Source organism: Dipodomys ordii, unplaced genomic scaffold (assembly GCF_000151885.1).
Source record: "Dipodomys ordii isolate 6190 unplaced genomic scaffold, Dord_2.0 Scaffold86, whole genome shotgun sequence".
Lineage (NCBI taxonomy): Eukaryota > Metazoa > Chordata > Mammalia > Rodentia > Heteromyidae > Dipodomys > Dipodomys ordii.
Genome location: NW_012267302.1, coordinates 786087 through 799860, shown reverse-complemented (window position 1 = coordinate 799860; position 13774 = coordinate 786087). Strand labels below are relative to the sequence as shown.

The window sequence follows — 13774 nt, the reverse complement described above, 5'->3', positions numbered from 1 at the left end:
CTTAGGGGCAGAGCCTAGGCCCAGAGTTCAAGCCCAAGAACAGCAAAGCAAACAAACAAAAACTCCACCAAAACCTTACTTCCTTATCTCTACCTTTAGGAAGTTCTACATGGTTATAGCTGTTTTAAGATGCTCAAATAAAATAAAACAAAACACTGTTGGCTTCTTAGGACAGGGACCATAGGTTATAGTTGATGCTCCCAAACTCAATACACACTTAGTTACCCTAGACGGACAGCACACAGCAGCTGACAGGATACAGAGAGGAGAGGGGCTATTTCGGGGGCAGTCCAGCCTGCAGCAAGGCTGGCAGAGGCTGGAGGGAGGAGGAGTGAGTGAAGAAAGCTCAGGCTGAGAAACCTGAGGAACTTCTGAGCAGGGAAGGCAAAGCCAGGTCACAGATGGAGTCCTGCATCCCATTAACACAGCACCTTCTGCTTGGTTGGTGAGAGGAGGGAAAGAGGCAGCAGGGTGGGTCTTTGAGAGGAAGATGCCATTCCCATACAGGCCTGGCCCTTTCTCCCTCCTCTTCCTTCTCCTTCTCTCCCTCCCTCTGATGATATGGAGTGTGGCAGGGCTGGGGGGAAAAGTTGACCCAAGGGTCCTGCATCTCTCTGGGAACATCTTCCCCTGCCTAGAAAACACTCATGTCCTTTGAGTGAGCACCTGGCATGGAAAACAGGGCCTAAATTGCATTTAAATCAGGAATCTGCCTTCCTGTTAAAGATGTGGCCTATCTAGAAGCCTCTAAACTGGTGGCTTGATGGTGACCCATCAAAGGTGGGGAATACAGTTAAGGTCTGTCATAACTTTCTTTTTTGTTGTTATTTGTTATACTGGGGTTTGAACTCAGGATTTGCACTGAGTCATACCCCAGTTCTTTTTTCTCTCATTATTTTCTTGAACAAGGTCTTGCTTGCCTGTAAGCCAGCCTGGATTGAAATCTTCCTATTTACACTTCCTGGGTGGCTGGGATTGTTTGAGATAGGAGTCTCTGGAATGATTTTTACCCATTTTAGCCTTGAACCACTCCCAACTAGCTAGGATTACAGGTGTGAGGCACCAAGCTTGGCCTGACTTTCTAAAATTTGTGAATGCTTTTTAATGTACACATATGATTAGCATGAAGATGGTATCATATGCCTTCTAGATAAATGCCTACCTATCAAAACTGTGGGCTCAAAGGTTTGCACAGGGTGTAGCTGGCACACTGCAATAATTTAACTTTTTGTGGTCTTGTTTATCCACAGAACATAGAAAAAACAGGGTGCAGGCTTGTTTCTATTTGCTAACTGAGGTTCTGGGAGCCCAAAAACTCTTAGCCATCCCTCCCAGGGTTGCACAGCCCAGGCAGGGGCAGTGAGTCTGGATGGGACCGAGTGTTCTGGGGACTCACCTCGTCCTTGTCCACCACCTGGATGAAGAGGGGGAGGGCGAAGCCAACCTGTGCCAGTTCGGTGATGGCCACACTGTACTCAGAGCTGTTGAACTCTGGGGCATTGTCATTGATGTCGATGACCAGGATGTTGAAGGTTGTGGTGACTGTGGCATCAGACGGGGTGCGGTCGTCGTTCAGCTCTGTGCCCTGCAGACAGAGAACAGTTGCCCCAGGGTGAAGGCGGCCACAATCACACCACAACCAGCATCTACGGGGCACTTTCTCAATGTTAGACACTGTGAGTCAAATCAAACTGCCCCAACTAATCCCTACCATGGCCTCAGGAGGAAGATCTCATTGTGCTGTCCTCCTATTAGGAAACAGAGACTTAGAGAACGTAAGTAGCTTGTACAAGGACACACCTAGTAGGTTCCAAATTCAGGCAATGAAATTACAGAATTGACAAGGAAGTGAGCTGGGAGGGCAGATTTTGGGTTCATCAAGGGGTGAAGGGAAAGTCTATTCAATTTGGCAGCTGGTAAAGTGAGGCCAAGGTTTTGTGCTAGTGGCTGATCAGGACTCACTTGAGGGCTCAGGGTAGGCTCAAGTAGTAGGTAGAACACTTTCCCAATAAGAGCTGAATCCTGAGTTAAGCTCTAGTGCTGCCAGGTGATAGCTTATGCCTCTAATCTTAACTATTTAAGAGGCTGAAATCCAGAGAATGGTGGTTAAAAACTAGCCCAGGCTGAAAAGTCTTCACAGCTCCAAAAATAATCAGCAAAAGGCAGAGCTAGAGGAGTGGTTTAAATGGTAGAACTCTAGCTGACTAAGCATGAGGTTCTGAATTTAAATCCTAGTACACACACACACACACACACACACACACACACACACACACACACACACACACAGACTTATTTGAGCACTTCCTGCAAACACTATTAGGCCCCAGGAAGGCCTGGATTGTACTCTGGCAGAAAAATGGAATAATCTAGACCGTTAGGCATCTACACTCTACCTAGAGCCCCAAGCCCCAAAATACTTGCTCCCAGATCTGACCCCAAGCATTAGTATCCATCTGTCTGAATGAGACTCCGGAAGAGACGTCTCTCACTCACCCCCAGTGATTCGGAGGCCCCACCCATATTAGAGATCCCAGCTTCACACTTTATATAACGGCAGAAATACTGAGCACAAGGTCCTGTGGTAAGGTGGTGGCAGTACTGGTACTAGAAAGGGGCTTTTATTCTGGAGGGGACACCTGGCTTTGGTTGTGAGGGGGACAGGATAGGAGGGGGACCTGGCAGGGGCGCTGGAGCTGGGAAGGGAAAGACTATGTTACTGAATCCTCTGGCTGACTTACACCTGCAGACAGTAAGAGGAAGTGAGAGGAAGGGGCTATGGGCATCCATGGCCAACAGGAACAGGTCATCATTGCCACAGGCCTTCATGGCTGAGGGAGAAGTGAAGGCCCAGTCAGCTACCCATCCTCCCAGGAGCATGGTAGGGCCTCCTTCCCCAGAACCCTTGCTTTGATCTCTCCTCACTACTTTGTGACAGGTCCCTTGTGGCCCAGGTACAATCCAGCCCCTGAAATGAGCTTTCCAGAAAATGGCTCTGCAAGTTGTTGATTTTAATTAAAGCTAGGTATGAGTGAGGAGTGGCTGCAGGGGATGGGGGCTACAGTACCATCACACTTTCCAGGTGGGGCCCCTAGCAGCTCTGCACCCTTCCTGATCACTGCTAGGGAAAGCCAGACACTTAGAAATGGGCCTAAAGCTCAGGCAGGGTCAAAGACAACAATTCAAGGTGACTGTAGCTAATTTAGATCCATGGACAAAGGGAAGGAGCACCTGAAATCCTCCCTTGGGTCTAGGATGGGATTGGAAGTTCAGCCTGGGTGAGTGGTAGTGGTGGACATGAGGAAATGAGCAGTCTTGCCCCGATGATGGCTGTCCCCTGCCCCTGGGGCTCTGATTACAGCCCCTGGTTTGGTACCAGGCAGAGGGAAGGATCCTATGTGCAGCCTTTCCTTCAGCAGCTGGACCTTTACCTTCACAGTCAGGATGAAGCCGTGGCTGTACAGGGGGTTCTCCCGGTCCAGCAGGCCATTCAAGGTTAGTGCCCCACTGATGTAGTCCAGGGCAAAGATGCTGTTGGTATTTCCTGCAAGAGAGAAGCATGTGGGTGTCATGGAGTTGGGGCAGGTGGACCTTGAGCCAAGTGGTGATAAAAGATCAGAACCTCTGTGGATGTTGGCTTAGGGGAAATGGAAGGAACTGGCCATCAGGGGTCCATGCAATGTAGTTAAGGCCTCCAATCGGAAAGAGTTAGTGACAGAATCTCTAGGGGCTCTTTAACAGCTAATACCTTTGTGCTTTTCTTTTTAATACAGAGGGCAGACTTCAGGCTCAGCCTTCCAAAGGGACAGACTAGCCCTTATGCTTATTTTTTTTTATTGTGAAAATACCGTACAGAGGGGTTACAATTACATGGGCAAGATAATGAGTACATTTCTTATCAAGCACTGTTGCCTCCTCCTGTTTCCTCTTCCCATCCCTTCCCATCTCCCTCCACCCGATCCCCCCCCCACTAAAGTTGTAAAGTTCGTACATCTCATTGTTTCAATGGGTCCACCTGTAGCCCTATTTAAACAATTTGTTTTTTTCCCTTCCCCTCCACAAATTATACCAACATCAAATACAGTGAAAGCAGGGGTTATACCATGGGGGAGGGACATACAAAGCAACAAAGAAATCATTTTATAAATATGTTAGAAACAATAGCATGAAAGAAAAAAGCATTTGAATACTTACTTTGGGGTTCATTTCCCTAACTTCAACTTATCTGACCTTTTCTGCCTGACTCAGACATATACTAGTTATTGCAAATAAGAGAAACCATGGGACCTGTTTCTTTGGCCCTGGCTTACTTCACTTAATATACTTTTTCCCAAGTCTTTCCATTTCCTAATAAATGGGGCAATGTCATTCTTTCTGATGGAGGCATAGAATTCCATTATGTATATGTACCACATTTTCTTAATCCATTCATCTACTGAGGGGCATCTGGGTTGGTTCTATATCTTAGCTATGGTAAATAATGCTGCAATAAATATAGTTGTCCTTATGCTTATTTTTATGGTCCCCTCCCCTCCCTTTCCTTCTGTTCTATACATTCTATTTATGGCAATGGTTTAATGTAGTTTTAAATGATAAATGGTAGACACATAAATATATTTTAATTTTTAAAGTTAAAAGCACATATTTAAAGTATTGGTAAGGAGTTGTTGGTGGTGCTCAGGTGGTAGAACATTTGCCTAGCATGTGCAAGGCCCTGGATTCAGTCCCCGATATTGCAAGAATCGTAACGCTAGCTTCAAACCCAAGGCACCTGTAACCCCTTTTACTTCCCTGCTGACTGAAATCCCTGCTTTCTCTATACTCATGCTCTCCCTCTGGTTCTCCTCTTCACATCCTGTCCTCCCAGCCCAGCCAGCCTCTCCTCCTCCTCCAGGAAGGTCATCCAGCTGATCACTATGCTCCCCCAGTGCTCTGTATGTGAATCTGATCTTTATGCCAGACTTAAGTTCCCCACCCCCAAAGATGGCAATTGTGTTGTGAGGACAGCTACTTGCTAGGCCACCTGTCTCTCCTTGCCCCCTCCCCCAACCAACTCCCTGAACCAGGCTGAGAATATACTGGAAACTCTACTCAGTTTGCTTATTCATTCACAAATACAAGAGCCCCAGGAAGGCTGTCCTGTAGCCAGGCCCCAGTGTGGCACTGTGGACACTGATGTCCAGGTCCCCCGCCTGGAGCCCAGCACCAGAAACCAGGTACCTCTGAGGTCCAGCAGGGGGCACTGTTCATAGATGAAAATGCTTACTTATTGTGTGACCCTGGCAACTTACTAACCCCTCTGGTTCCTTGCTTTTGTTATCTGTAGGACAAGGCTAATGATGGCCTCTACCTCATGAATTTGTGAAGATAGAATGAAGAGAAAGCATGCAAACACTGGCTTGAAAGTACTTTGTGTTCTCTTGGGGAACAGGCAGAAATAGGGACAAGAAAGGACAGACTGATTTCATGAGGGAAAATGAACATCCAAGCCTTCAGCACACAGACCCAGGACTGTACCTCCCTCATCCTCCCTGGCCCCTGATCCTCCTTGGCTCAGCAACACAGGAATCAGCAAACAGTAAAATGAACAAGGAAGTGTTTAGGCTGCACAATGGGGCTGTCCTCAGCCATCCTGTGCTGAGCTGTCTGTCAGGGCTGGTCAACTAAGTTTCTTCCATTGAGGTGGGTGCTAGAGGCCTCCCCTTCCCCCAGCCTCTTCAGGAATGTCGCTCATACTATGGGCTCTAGGGGAGAGGGAGTATCTCTGATTTAGTATCCTGCCCTCCTGCTTGAGGCTCCCTTCTATAGCCATAGAGGCCTGGCCACCTTCTTTTGGGAATGTGTTTGTAGAGTGGGGAGGGCCGGTCCAGGCACAGGAGAGTGATGAAGAGAGTGTTTATAGCAGCTAGAAAAGAGACTGTGTTCTGCTCATTCATTCATTCACTCACTCATTTAACAGTTACAATGTTTCTGCTGTAAACCAGGAACACATTGCAATTGGGAGCCAGCTCTCAGTCTTCCTAGTGCAAGCAGACCAGGCCTGAGGTGGGATACAGCAAGGGAGGGCCCCATTCTGGGGGTAGGACTGGGTCTTCTAAGCCCTAAATCTGCTTCCCCACCCCCAGCTTGGCCTTCCTTCCCAGGCTCCTCAGCCTATCATTCTAAGTTTCCATATAAATTTATTCTTTTCAATAAAGGAGCCTATCAAATGTTTAACTAAATGTGATTCAATTTTTTTATCTTTGTGAGATTTTTTTCCCCTATAAATCATTCACAAACCAGAAGGTCCCTGCTGAATGATGTGCTTTTGTGTTTCACTGGAAAAATGGAGCTCTCACCCCTGGCACACTCGTCCTGTTTCTCCACTTAGTACCTGCTCATTGTCCACTCCCCACCCAGAATCTGTCCCCAACAAATAGACACCCCTCTACCCAGCTAGGCACCTCCTCCAACAGACTTACTGGCAAGCATCTCCAACTGGTACACAACCCAACAGACTTGATATTCTCCCCAATGTATGTGTGTGCAAACACACCCACACGCAAAAATTTCCACCTTTCTATCGTTATGTTTATCTAGAGGGTGTTTTAGATTCCTGCCAGACACAAATGACAAACTTCCAAGGCTAGCAGGCAGAATGGGCTACATCTGGGCCCATGATGAGGTGCTGAGTTCAATGCTACTGTCACCATGGCAACAAGAGCACTCATTAGGATGCTGCTGGGCACGGGCGCCCAGAGAAGGGCCTTATGCCCTAATCTGGGAAGGCCAGTGGCACGTCTCATTCAAAGATTCCCTGACTAGCTCATCCTTCTTTCCTTCAAGTTCATAGTGAGCTCTCCTGTGTGCAAGGTTCCAGAGCATCAGCAGAGAAAAGGAAAAGTTCCTGCCTTTACCTTTCACTGTGAGGTTGGCATTGATGATATTTCTACACTGTGGAGGGGAAAAGCATTTGCCAAGCCCAGGGCCCCAAAGAAAAACAATAGAACTAGGAGCAGTTTAAAATTCTGCCCTTGGGAGGCGGACTGCATGGACTCAATTAGGTTCTGTTACTGAATTTGTGTCTGGGGTCCAGATCTGGGCCTCTGGAAAAAGATGTTAAAAAAGATGTTATGACTTAAGACAGTGCCTGGCACACTACAAACTCTCAACAAATGTAGGTGCTACTGGTACAAAGTCATGCCATGGTGGTCCCCTCAGCTCCAAGAACCAAGCCTGTGCCTCTGGCAGTGTGGATACCGGGGACACTGAGTCCAGCCCACACTTCTCCCATCCAGGGCCATGTTTACAAGTTGGCTGTAGGAAGGTCAAGACCTTAGGTCCTGTGGAAATGGTAGTTGTCATACTGACCCCTGCCTCCTACCGTCACTCACCCTGAGGCAGGTCCCCATGCCCTCTCTGCCTGCCTTGCTCTTCCTTTCTGGGAGCTGGGGGCCTGGCTAACACACACACACACACACACACACACACACACACACACACACACACACACACATACACCTTTCTGCTGCTCTGGAAACTGATCCCATCCTGTCAGTACTCTGTACTCAGGTCCCATGGGGGCTAGGGAGCCATGGGAGTACGGTGGAGGGGGGATGCCTTTCATCTGTTCAGTTACATGTTGAGCAGCTGCTTCCCTTGGGGAGTCAGGTGCTATCCAGAGTGTGTGGAGGGGGGGAGGGCGTAGAGGGAGCTTAGTGCCCTGAGTAATGGGTGATTGAAAGCCTCACTGAGAAGGAATTCAGTACTGATCCTGTTGGGTCTCCTAGCCACAGCCATCCCCTCTGTGGGCCCCATTTTCATTTGCAAGAGAGAGGTGGGAAAGATGTGGCTGGGGTCCATACAGACAAGAAAAGATATGGGGTCCTAGTCTTCCTCCCCTCTGTACTAAGAATGGTGTCCACCACCCACAGCTCATGTCCCAGGCCCTGAGCTGAGCTGTACAATCGACCTGGTAAGAAGACATCCCATTTTCTGTGTGAGGAAGCAGGCTCTGGTATTAAACTTCCCAAAGTCACATGACCCATGGGAGCATTTGCCTTGGGCCATGGGGTAGGGCATATGCTGAGGCCAAGAGGTCCTCCTCCTTCCTAGAGTTTCACATGTTGCTGAGGGCAAAAATCCTGTGCAGATGTTTCTCAAAAGCCACCAGGTTAGTGGAAAACTCTTAATGATCAGGGGAATGCAAATCAAAACCACTGTGAGATTTCCATTTCCAATTCCCTCATCAGGATGGCTAGTAGCAAAGACAGGGCAGCAATGCCAGGGAGGAGGTAGAGAAGGGCAGTTCCCATACATGGTTGGTGGGAATGTCAACTAGCAAATTGTTATGGAAAACAGCATTGAGAGTCCTCCCCAAAACCTAGAAGAAGAATATCCATGTATCTGGTCCAGCTCTTCCACTTCTGGGAACACCTCCAAATCAAGTGAAATCAGTGCTCCAAGGAAACCTCTGCACTCTGTGTTCATTGTAGCACTATCCACAATAGCCAAGATAGGGGATCACTCCAGGTACCCATACCTGGGGTGGAAAACTAGCCAGCCTTATAATACGGATGAACCTGGAGGTTGACTACAAAGATACAGTTACATAGGAAGACTATAAAATGTATCGAAGTTGCCAGGTGCTGGTGGTTCACACCTGTCATCCTAGCTACTCAGGAGGCTGAGATATGAGGATCAAGGTTCAAAGCCAGCCTGAGCAGGAAAGTCCACCAGAAAACTGGACTGTGGTTCAAGCAGTAGAGTGCTAGCCAGTTGTGGCTCCAAGTTGTAGAGTACTAGCCTTGAGCAGAAGAGCTCAGGGACAGGGCCCAGGACCCGAGTTCAAGCCCCATTACTGATTCTAAAAAAATGTATTGAAGTCAACCAAAAAGAGCTGGAAATACAGCATTTCTAATGGTCTTGCCACAAAGAAATGTATATGTTTGAGGAAATACATATACTAATTACTTATTTAATGATCCTTACATAAAGTATATATGCTGCAGAACCCCATATTGGACTACCATAATATAATGTGTGTATATATATTATATATATAAATTAAATAAATTTAAAGGGAATTCTAGGTGAAAACCATCAAACACTCTAGAAAGCTGTGGCTAACTTCCTCCATGATAGGGTTTTCTCAGCAGCAGAAAGCCTATGTGGTGTTTTCCAGGTGACTGGGAAGGTGGCCTACAGACTAGAAGGACAAGGCGGGGCTGGAGACACCTGTCAACACAGTGGTGCCTGTGACATACCTGGGTCATGGGGCAATGATGGCCTAGGTAGGGCTGCGCTCTGTGGCAGCCCTGGGTTCCCACTAGGGACAAGCAGCGACATTAGGAGGCAACCAAGGGGACAGAATAGCCATGGTCACAAACACTGGTGGACAACCAGCCTAGTGTCAGGCACCAGGAGGCAGGGAAGGCAGGCATGGTGTATAGAATGGCTCAGGAGAATCCAGCTAAGGCCACTGGTTGGGTGTTTAGGTGTCTGCAGAGTCCTGACTTGAAGATACTGAGGGCAGGTGAGGCGGGGAAAAGGTCTAGTAGAAAAGGTGCTACTGCTGAGTGGTGTTAAGAGCCAGGCAGAGGTGGAATGGCACTAGAGGGCACTGGAGAGTCAAGCAAGGACCCCTGTGGGTTCCTAGAACAGGGAAGGCAGAATGGGATGGATGCAGAGGGTGGATAGCCAGACTCAGGCTCAGGGAGAGGGGTAGAAAAGAGAGCCAGGGCCCATCCTCCTTCGGTTCCTGCCCAAGTATTTGGCTCTCTCCCCTTCCTTGTCCCTTCTGCCTGCTTCCAGATTTCATCCACCCTCCACATGATGTCCTCTTGTTATCTCACCCTGACCTGTGCTGCCCCGTCTGGCCAGAAAGCAGTTTCGTGAGCGGCTGATGGTGCGTGTGGGAACACAGGCTGATGATTTTCAATTGCTTTGTCTGCTTGGCTGGGCTAACAGCCTTGCGCCCTGTCCTGCCCCAGCTCTCCTGCACTTGCTCACTGGCTCAGAGCTAAAGGAAAACCGGCTGCTCCCAGCTCCCTGACTTTGTCTGTGCTTCAGATCAGTGTTGCCTGCCCATCTTCATAGTGACCAGAGGCTATGGTGTCTCTTGCTCATCTTGAGCCCCGTGAGGTGGCCGCCCTGCACTGGGGTTTGACCTGGTTCTCAGGGTCCCCAGTGTGGCATAGAGGATGAGGGGTGGGCACTCAAAAGTCAAAAGCGATGCTCATTTTATACTTGTTAGCTAGGGTCTGAAGGTAAGGTCCATCCTTCCTCAGCAGCAATCAGGAAGGGCAAACAGAGCACAGAATTGGGCAGGGCGCATCCCTGGGGTGGAGCCCTGTGCTGGGCTGAGGCCCCTTCAGAGTCCAGTCCCAGAATGGAAACAAGAGGCTGGAGATCACCATGAGGCCTGACCCCTCCCCTGGCCTCTGGCAGGCCAGTCAGGAGCCCACTCAGGAAACTGAGTGAAACTGGGACCTGTGCTCCCCTCCCTCTGCCTTCTCCTTCTGTCTCAGTATATGTCTGCCCCAGGGGGTCTACGATGTCTGCATTTAGGTGGAGAGCCTGCTGAGCATCCAGTTACAGGGCAGAAAAAGATTGAGGTGCCAATAGCAGCTCTGCTACTTCCCAGCTGCGAGGGCTTGGCATACCAGGCTGAACACACAAGAATCCTGTAGAGTGTGGCTCACAGCTCCCACCTCTCAGACCAGGTGTGTTGTTGGAATAATTCCCAGTGTGGGAATAATTCCCAATGTGGTGCCTTGCACGCAATCAGGAGTCAGACCAGGAAGTCTCAGTATTCTTCTCGTCTTCACAGTTTGTATGGTGGCTCTGCCCACAGTGGCTACCACATCCTCGTGGTTGGCACTGGACAAAGTGTTTCATGTAGGTTTCACACCTTTTCAGCCTATACCACACACCATGAGACAGCTACTATGCCCTTCCCCCTTGTCCAGGTGGGCAAACTAAGGCCCAGAAAGGCTAGCAGGTCCTAGGGCCTCTAGGAGGTAAGTAAGGGACAAGGTGGAAGCTGCTCCCACAAAATAGAGTTCATGCTGCATCCAGGACCTCTGACATACCAGGCTCCCCTGCTGGGTGCAGCCCATTAAGTGACCCCATGAGCAGACTCCAACCCTAAGGCCTGGGTGGGGTTCCTAGGCCTGCCTCTGTCCAGTGAAGAAGCTGCATCATGCCAAGTGGTATAGAATTTTTTATACCACTAATGAAAATTAGTGTCTAATGAAATTGGGCATCATTCTGAGACATATGCTTTGGGCAAAAGAGCTTATGAATTAAAAATTGTTACTCAGCTGCCTGCTGACAAAAGGAGCCCGCATCCTGGGTAGCACCTGGGCTGGGCCTCAGTCACCAGCTCTGTGAACAGCATATGGCAGTCAGTGGTGTGTATTACCTGGCTTTCAACCTGGGAGGGGTAGGCTGAGGCTAAGAGCTTGCTTCCCCCTCCTGAAGATACTGGGGGAGACGGAGCAGCCTTTCCCACACCCCAAAGCATCTCCTGAGGCTGTGTCTTTCTGCAGCTCTTTGCTGGATGCTTTGTCTGCACTCACACCTCAGCTCAAATGTCTTCCCAAAAGAGCCCTCCCAGTGTTTTTTTGTTGTGGAGCTTGAACTCAAGTCCTGGGCACTGTCCCTGAGCTTTTGGCTCAAGACCAGCACTCTACCACTTTGAGCCATAGCTCCACTTCTGGCTTTCTGGTGGTTAATTAGAGATAAGAGTCTCGTGGACTTTCCTACCTGGGCTGGCTTTGAACCACAATCCTCAGATCTCAGGCTCCTGAATAGCTAGGATTACAGGCATGAGTCATTGACACCCTGCCAACATCTAATTTTTGAAAGAGTAGAGAGGTCAACACTGAGAAGTCTAGGGACCCTGCTAGGGTGAGTCATGGTGTCACATATTATAGATACCATGACTGCAACAGAGAGGGACCAGGTAGCTAGTTATTCCTGCCTTCCCAATGTGGCTGCTGAAGCTGAGCTGACTCAATTCCATATATCATTGTCCAGCCAGGAAAAGCCAAACTTGGGCCCTTTCTGTCTGGTTAAACAGCTTACTGGTCTACAGGTGTTTTACACAAGGACGGACTTCATCAGCTTACTTAAACCAACAAGTGATTACCACCTTAATAACACTACAAACCATACTCGGATTCATTTGCTAATAACAGCTACCAATTTATGAAACATTAACCTGAGTAGCCAAGGATGGCCAAACCTATTATGTCAGCATTGCTGTGGGTCAGGCTGTGCTCCTTCACCCATGGCAGAACTCTGAGTCTGTGCATGTGAAATCCCAGTAGGCAGGCCTGACCCCCACCCTGAGGACACTTGGGGGAACCAGCAAGACATCCCCAGGGACCATGGCTGGAGCCAAGGAACTGCTCTATAAGGAACAATTGTGGATTCCCTCAAATGCAGCCAGGGTAACCTGGTGTCCAATGAAGAATCTATGATACAAAATTCAGATAGCTGAATAAAAAGTTGCAAGAGAGAAGAATGTGACTTAAAAAGGTAGATGCTTGGGCTGGGAAGGTGGCTCAGTGGTAGAGTGCTTGCCTTACATGATGAAGCCCTGGGTTTGATTCTTCAGCATCACATAAGCAGAAAAAGCCAGAAATGGTGCTATGGTTCAAGTAGTAGAGTACTAGTATTGAGCTAAAGAGCTGAGGGACAGCGCCAGGCCCAGAGTTCACAACCGGAAAAAAAAAAAGGTAGATGGTTTAGGACTTATTTAAAAGGGAATTAGCATGACGAAGCCCCCTTGTACCATTAATGTATGCTAATAAAAAATAGGATGCCATGAAATACCATGGTTGTGTAAGACTTTGGGTAGGGGGTAAAAAATAAATGCATAAAGAAAGGAAATGTGCGGATGCTGTCAACACACCTTATCTCTGAGATGTGGTGCCCAGTTGTAACAATGAGCTAAGCTAGGGCCCTATAAAGGGTGCTGTCCTGTGTGCTGGAAGATTCCAAAGCTGCACCTGTCCCCCAGAGGAGACAGACAAGTCCCTGTGAATGGACACTGTCCCTGGGGGCAAAATCCCTCCTAGTTGGAATCCATTATGTTTTAGAGTGGCCTCAACTTTTCCTTTTCATGTGTGTGTGTGTGTGTGTGTGTGTGTGTGTGTGTGTGTGTGTGAGTACTGGGGCTTGAACTCAGGGCCTGGGTGCTGTCCATGAGCTTTTTTCTTTTTTGCTCAGACCTGGTACTCTACCACTTGATCCACCCCTCTACTTCTGACATTTTCCTGGTTAATTTTTAAGGAGGTTGGTTTTGAACTCAAATCCTTAATCAGCTTTCTGATGAAGTAGGGTTACAGGAATGGATAACTTTTTGCTTTTGATTTATTTGAATTACATAGGGTTGGGCACAAATGACTTACACCGGTAATTCTAGCTACTTTAGGAGGCTGAGATCTGAGGATCATGGTTCAAAGCTTGAGCAGGTAAGTCCCTGAGACTCTTCAATTAACCAACCAGAAATTACATGGAGCTGTGGCTCAAGTGTTAGGGTGCTAACCTTGAGCAAAAAAAGTGCAAACACCAGGACTGGTACTGGCACACACACACACACACACACACACACACACACAGGTCAATACAACTTCTTAAAAAAAAATCCCCTGAGTTCTGCTAGTAGATAGTGAAAATGTTTGTCTAACACCAGGCTTGCAACTAAGGTTGCTGAATTGCAAAATTTTAAATAGTAACTTTTATGTTGTACATTTTACCATAAAGGAAAAAAATCCCACTCATT

General features: G+C 48.2%; 1 protein-coding gene across 6 annotated transcripts in view; it reads right to left on the bottom strand.

The window, feature by feature from the left end:
- Window positions 1–13774, bottom strand: part of Cdh23 (cadherin-related 23) — a 323607-nt gene that overhangs the window by 172337 nt on the left and 137496 nt on the right. For all 6 annotated transcript variants that reach the window (XR_001175416.1, XM_013025633.1, XM_013025635.1 and 3 more), the window contains exons 9-10: window positions 3432–3544; window positions 1397–1585 (exon numbers count right to left, since the gene is read on the bottom strand). Coding sequence is in view for 5 of the 6 variants with exons in the window: in XM_013025633.1 (XP_012881087.1) it covers window positions 1397–1585; window positions 3432–3544 (302 nt within the window). In the remaining variant the exon portion in view is untranslated. The remainder of the gene's footprint in view (window positions 1–1396; window positions 1586–3431; window positions 3545–13774) is intronic.